General features: G+C 40.7%; 1 protein-coding gene across 1 annotated transcript; it reads left to right on the top strand.

Moving 5' to 3' along the window:
- LOC138200132 (uncharacterized) lies at positions 1–5763 on the top strand. The gene is made up of 5 exons (XM_069152610.1): positions 1–396; positions 1977–2606; positions 3404–3734; positions 3861–4036; positions 4147–5763. Exons 2-5 carry the CDS (start codon positions 1984–1986, stop codon positions 4370–4372), a joined length of 1356 nt encoding a protein of 451 aa, XP_069008711.1. The 5' UTR covers positions 1–396; positions 1977–1983; the 3' UTR covers positions 4373–5763.
- Positions 5764–7410: the final 1647 nt, after the last annotated feature.

Raw genomic sequence — 7410 nt, forward strand, 5'->3', positions numbered from 1 at the left:
TATGAGGATGGGGTGTGTGCGTGTGGAACGCGGCAGGAGCAGCATCATGCGTTTAGTTCGCAGTGAATCACCAGAGAGCAACCACATTTGCTTGACGCAAATCAACCTTCTTCTCTTCCGCCGTATTTCTTCACATTTTCTGTGCGCAGTAAGTTTTGTGATTTCGCCACGCGTTTTTCTTCCCCCAGCGTCTCAGCGTTTCCTGGAGAGAGCTGGTGTACGCTCAGACACCGAGCGCCAAAAGATAAGGACAGGCAGCAGGAGAGAGGAAAAGGAGAGATCCAGGTGTACTTGCCGCTGAAAGACGGAGTTAAACAGTAACCCATGCCCCCTCAGCGTGGTAACCACCCAAAGCCGTCTAACCGGAAGAACCAACTGACTGCACCTCAGCCTCACGTGAGTTACAACACGTTGAATACAATCTTTATTAAAACGAATGCAAAATATCTAAGAAGTCGTCAGTATTGTCTACTATGATGTATAGGTCTAACTTACCATGCTTCCTCGTCACTAATATGCAGTTATATTTATTTGTCGGTTGTCTAGTGTTCATATGATACACTCAGTAAAGACTTTATTGCACTTTCAGTACTTTTACAGCCCTAAAATATATTAATTTATATTATAGTATATAATTGCCTTTAAATGTACTTGGTAAAGTAGCAGAGTTCTTAACCTACTCGTGTATTTGTAGCTTTCTCAAAGAGCATGACACCTGTGAATTCTGCACTCACTGACATTTATGGCAAATATGTTTGCTGGAAGCGCAATGAAAAGCACCACTTCCTTATTGTAACTAATTACTGTACGCCTATTTGCAAATCTATTTAACGCCATTTCTCAGCACAGTATGCAGCAGATAGATGGAAAACATTCATCTGGCCACAATCAAGAACAAGAGCATCACTACAGCAATTTCTCATCACGTAACAGTGTGATCTTCACGTCTTCATACATGGCCTTACCTTTATTATTCATTCACAGAAGCTCACTCGTGTGTTATCTTGTGCTTTTCCCTCCTGATAGACATCCTCCTAATGAGCACCCTCTGATTGATTTTAATTCAGTCAAAGCTCAGTGAGTGATCACACTTGTATTAAGGGTTTCATTGTTTAGTTTCATTGATTTAGAAGTAAAAAAAACAACAAAAAACACTTGTTTTGCAGCTGTATGTTAAAATAAAGGGTGGTTTCTTGAAAGGAGCGGTGTCAGTGCACAAGTAGCTGTGAAGGCCTTTAAATGTGTGTTTTGACTTTGACAAAGCGTTTTAAAGAAGTTTTGAGTTTTGTGATGAGTCAGCTGATGTGCTGTCTCTGGATGATTTGCAACCAATGTGAGCCATGATGAATCATGATTGTTGCAGTTAGTGGCATTGTTCTTCTGCTTATCTTGAATATCGTTATGCGTTACAAAGACTGCCTGCAGCTACACACTTCTAAACAGACTTTGTAACGCAAGGCTGATGGGTCTGAAACAATCCCATACAACTTCAAGTCATAAGTGCCAGTCAGCAGCGTGTGCAGAGCACGACTGGCAAACAACCAGCGTCAACCTAGGGGCAACTTTGGTTAGAAGTTAACTCTCTTATTTCTAGAAAACAGCAGAATACACAACATCAAGATAACTCTGCGTGATATCTTAAACTTGTTAGAACCTGCCATTCTGGAATCACCAGCTTTTTGTTTTATATATAATTTTTTTATTAATTGCAACACAAAAAGAGAATCCACTAAGGGAATAACACATAGACAACAAGAGCAGTCAATAACAATAAGAGCAGTCAATACAGTTACAGGTTATGTTAGGTGTTGTGTGAGTTGATGTTAATATGCTGTTGGTGTAGCCTTTGTGTGTGTGTGTGTGTGTGTGTGTGTGTGTGTGTGTGTGTGTGTGTGTGTGTGTGTGTGTGTGTGTGTGTGTGTATCCGTGTCTGTTTGCTTTCCTCTGTGTATCTCTTACTCTAAATTCTGCTTCAGGTTGGGGATGGATTTCGTCAGTGGCTGGATAGGCAAGGCAAGACACTTCAAAGGGAGAGTTGTCCTCCTCTTCATTACTATGGTCTTGTTCATCCTCGTAATGAACACAAGAACACCCGGCACCTACAAGCCCATCCCAAATCCACGTGCGCCCTTGCCACTTTGCCCCTTTTTGATCTCTGAGGACAGCATCACCCCTTTAAAAAACACTAAGCACCTACTAGTGTCCGCCTTCATGGACCAGAGAGTGAATGGTTTGGATATACGCATCATCGGCATTTTTAAAAGAGACTCCATCCAACCACTTCACTGCCTCTTCTGCTGTGCAGGACATTTAAGTACAACAACGCAGACAACAATTTTACAGCACTCAGATAACTTTGGATTTCCGTTCGCCACTACAGACGTCATGTGTCGGATTCCTCAAAACTGCAACACCACACATGTCACTCTCCTGAGTCAACCGGACAGTGAGTTTGGATCTAACCACACTTGGCTTCCTATAAGAAACCAAAAGACGATTGGAAAGGAAGAGAAGAAGTTGCAGTTTAACTTCACAGTCTGCATCTCCAACCTGTTTGGTGACTACAACAATGTGCTCCAGTATGCACAGACTCTGGAAATGTACCGGTAAGCATGTCAACAACACCACAGACCACACTCTTAAAAGTGGAGCGACATCCACCTCTTTTTTGACACGGTCTACAACAATCAATAGTGTAAGCTTTGCAAAGGGCCTGCTTATGCTTATCGCAGTGTTTCATGTGTGCATCACATTGTACAGGTGTTTCTGTTCCTGGGGCTGCCTAGTGGGGCTTGGAATTTCCAAAAGAGAGAGATCAGAGAAAGCATCTTCACCTTTAGTGTAGTCTTTGTCTTCCCATGTGGTGTCACACAACTGCACTATGAGTGCACTTAGAACTCAGAATTACGCTCTGTTAGGCAGGCGACTAGAAAGCTGGAAAGGAAGTGGCGTTCCACTAATTTAAAAGAATTTCCCCTGGCCTGGAAGGATAATATTCTAATATTATATAAGAAAGCTCTTCGTAAGGCCAGGAGTTTATATTATTCATCGTTAATAGAGGACAACAAGAACAACCCCAGGTTTCTTTTCAGCACTATAGCCAGGCTGACAAAGAGTCACAGCTCTGTCTCAGCAGTAATGACTTCATTACCTTCTTTACCAATAAAATGCTCACTCATAGGGAGAGAATCGGGCAGATCCTTCCCGCCACCGTCACTGGTATGATGTTAAGCACAGCAGCCCTGAAAGCAACTGTGGAACCAGATTTAAACTTGGAAAATTTCTCTCCTGTTGAGCTCTCTGAGTTAATGTCTAGGCACCTCAAAATCTAAAAGAAAAAATATGTTTTATAATTTGGACTAATTTGGATTTGAACTATGCATAACCTGTCTCTTTGCACCAGGTTGCTGGGCGTGGACAGAGTGGTGATCTATAACACCAGCTGCGGCCCAGACCTCGAACGCCTCTTGCAGGTTTACAGCCGGGAGGGCTTTGTGGAAATGGTTCCCTGGCCCATTGACAAGCATCTGAATCCGTCTACAGGCTGGCTCTTCTCACAGTTCGGAGGGGACGTGCACTACTACGGCCAGTTAGCCACTCTCAATGAGTGCATTTACAGATCTATGGAGCGTTCACGCTATGTACTGTTGAACGACATCGATGAGATTATAATGCCGTACCAACACAACAACCTGATGTCTGTGATGAACACGCTCCAACAACAGCATCCAAACGTAAGCTATTTATACATCTAGGAATTATAAATATTACATCAACATCCAACCTTAAGGATTATATTTGATGAGCATTTATATTTACACTGTCTTTCCATCTTCCATATTTTATCCATATTTCTGCAGACAGGCGTGTTCCTCATTGAGAACCACATCTTCCCCAAGAATCACTTTGAGCCAAGTGGGAGGTTTCACCGGCCTCAATGGAACAGGGTGCCAGGAATTAATATTCTGGAGCACATCTACAGGGAGGAACCCAACAGAAATATATACCATCCACACAAGTTGATAATTCAGCCAAGGTAGGCTGAATTCAGAGTGAACTCACTTTACAACACACGTTCAATTATTTTGTTATACCTGTAATACTGGCTACAAACGGCACTTAACTCAGTGTCTCTGTTCATCTCAGGATGGTGGAGCAGACTTCAGTGCATGAAGTGCTAAAGAACTTTGGTCAGAGTTACAAGGTTCCACTGGAAGTTTGTCGGATCATTCACGTCCGCGTGCCTCTGCAGGGGTCATTGACGGTGGATCAGCTTCACGTGGACAAACGACTTTGGGACTTCAATGAAAAACTGATTGCCAATGTGGACAAGGTGCTGGAGAGAGAAGGAGTGCTGAGCTCGGAGGAGTAGAGCTGATGGATGGGATGGACAGACTACTCAGTTATGAATATTTGTACAGTGGAACGCGTCGCTGCAGCGATGTTGGCAGTAAGAGAGAGTTGACTGTCGAGTGTCACGCCGAGGTTCCTAGCAGTCAGGGTCGGGGATAACACAGAGTTGCCCAAGGTAGTAGTCAGGTCGAGGGTGGGAGAGTCTTTCCCCGGAAGGAAGAGCAGTTCGGTCTTGTCGAGGTTGATTTTTCAGGTGGTGTGAGGACATCCACTGAGAGATGTCAGTCAGACAGGCAGAGATTTGTGCTGCTACCTGTGTTTCAGATCGGGGAAAAGAGAGGATCAGTTGGGTGTCATCAGCGTAGCTGTGGTAGGAAAAGCCTAATTGTCTTTTTCTGAAGAAAAAGATACATAACAATCGGTGTACCTTTTAATTATGTTATTGAAGGATTACTTTCGAGTACAAATTCTTAGGAGTATTGGGTTCTTAAAATATTTTTATACTTAACATAATAGGGATGTTTCCTGGTTACTGAGAATCTTCAATACATTGATATTTCTTACGAGTCTATTAGCTATCTAGGTTTTAAATCAATCAACAGTATAAATTCTGTTGGGTATTGTGCATTCTTCATCTTCTTTGGTCAGATCTCCAAGTTACAATTATGAACAAACACAATCTCTTCAAATAACAAAACACTAATGGTGGTTACTCGCCAGAGAAGTGGGTGGCCAGCTAAGACGACTCCAAAGGCAAAACACAGAATGCTTAATGAGATTAAAAAAGAAGAAAACGCCCAGAGTAAAAGCTAAAGGCTTAGAGGAATTAATGGAGCTGGTTAATATCTTTGTTAATGGGTTTGCTAAATCATGGTCCAGGGTTGGTTTGGGCCAACAAAGACATTACAGAGGAAGCCACAAAAAGATGCACCAAAAATAAAAACCCCACAAACATCACTGTCTGATGGAAGTTTTCAAAAGAGCACCAGCCCACTATGCTGAGATACTGAGAATAGACTGATGAGATATGGTGTAAAAGGGCACATAGAAGCATTGTCCCAAAGGTGAAGTACGATGGAGGTAGCATCAGGATTTGGGGCAAGGTATTATCCAAGTATCTTAGAGGATAATGTCAGGGTGGCTGTTCACCAGTTGCAGCTCAGTAGAAATATGTTACGCAGCAGGACAATAAGTAAATTCTACCACAGAATGATTGTAAATAGAGATGCTATTGAATGAATGTGGAATAAGATGGGTTGTCCTACTTTTATTTTGCTTCTTTATAATTACCTCAGGGCGCTGATTCATTAGTTTATTCTCGTTTCTGAACATGTGTGTATTAATTGAGCAAATGGTTGACATATTGTTGGTTCATTGTTAAATAATACAAATATTTTTATTTTTCCTGTAGTTTTGGGTAATGTCATTTTATATTTATTTTCCTCTACATTCAAGGAGGAGGTTTATTTTTTTTACTGAGTTTATTCAACAAATAGAACATAAAATACAAGTTTATAAAATGTGATGAATTGTTATAGATTTACATTCCTAATAGATTAAGCTAAAAAAAAAAAAACTGAGCACCTTTGCAACAGTAAAATGTCCCTGACACATGAATCTGAATTAATGATCTAATAATACAACAGTAAAACACACCATATATTTCGTAAATACAAACACAATTTTACTAATTTAATGTTTTCTTTTACTTGCAAGTTTATTTTTACATTACATTACATTACGTTTCATTTAGCTGACGCTTTTATCCAAAGCGACTTACAATAAGTGCATTTCAACCATGAGGATACAAAACCCAGAACAGCGTAGCAGCACTATTTTTCTGAAATCAAGGATCTAAATACTTCCATTTTTCAATCATTCTCATCCCAAAAGAAGGACTGGAGTTTCCAACAAACAAACTGAATCCAGCTGCCACACACCAGGACAGGGGAATAAAGAACCCCACCCCCCACCCCCATCTTTTGAAAGAGCTATTCAAAAGCTCTTGCTAAGGGCCTGTCGGGACTATGTTGTTTCCAGGCAACGCTGGAAATGTTCCTGTAGCCAGTGTCCCTGGGAACTAAACAACTATATTTCAGCAGACAAGAGCAGTATCAAGGAAATGACATGGTACAGTTAGGAAGCATCTGCTGGTGAGAATGTGCCTGCTTATTGAAGTCATGATGAGACATGATGTACGAGGTTATTTCATCAGTTCACTGCTCAGCTGCTGGTTTTACTAGACTCAAAATCAATCATGCTTTTTTTTTTTTTTTTTTTTTTTTTCAAATATTTCATATATGATCAAAAGAAGCAAAGAAACACTTGTAATGCAAAGTTTGTGCGTCTTTTCTGACTCATAATATGTTACATGCTCATTAAAACTGAGCAAGAAGTAAAATATTTCTTGTATATCAAATTGTAGCCACAATTCTTTTCTCTCATGTAATACCTTTAAAGGAGTCAAAAAGTATTTAAAAAAAAAAAAAAGTATATTATCTTTCATATACCGCGGGCGGGCTGTCGGAGTTTTAAAGGCACCCACGTTCCGTCACAAGTTAAAAGTTAACGTATAAATTCATGCAAGATGTCTATGCAAAGCTAAGACTCTCGTATCCAAAGATCCAATAACTACAGCAGGTACAGTAAACAGCTTTGTCAGACCACAACTAAACAAACAAACAATTATAGTATTGATGTAACTCACCAAGACAGCCTCAGACTCGCACACTGACCAGGAAAAGTCCATAGAAACCCTCTGTTTAAGTCAGCAAAGTTCCAGTAAATCCAATCCAGCAAAGTATTTAGTACAAAAAGATCTGTGGTCACGTCGTTTGGAATTACGCAATGCGAGCATTCATAAATCTCCACACATTGTCTGGTAAACATGCGAGATATCCTGGTACAAAGCTAGCTCTGAATCTCACACTAACATGAGATGGTCGACACCGTTTGATTGACACCTCACTGAGCCAATAGGACCTCTTAATTCCTGTCTAGTCTTTTTTATATAAATGACATTTTTCACCATACTACTTGTTAGGTCTCCAAATCCCT

Source organism: Embiotoca jacksoni, unplaced genomic scaffold (assembly GCF_022577435.1).
Source record: "Embiotoca jacksoni isolate LCO1_2020_lvr unplaced genomic scaffold, fEmbJac1.0.p SCAF_18, whole genome shotgun sequence".
Classification (NCBI taxonomy): domain Eukaryota; kingdom Metazoa; phylum Chordata; class Actinopteri; family Embiotocidae; genus Embiotoca; species Embiotoca jacksoni.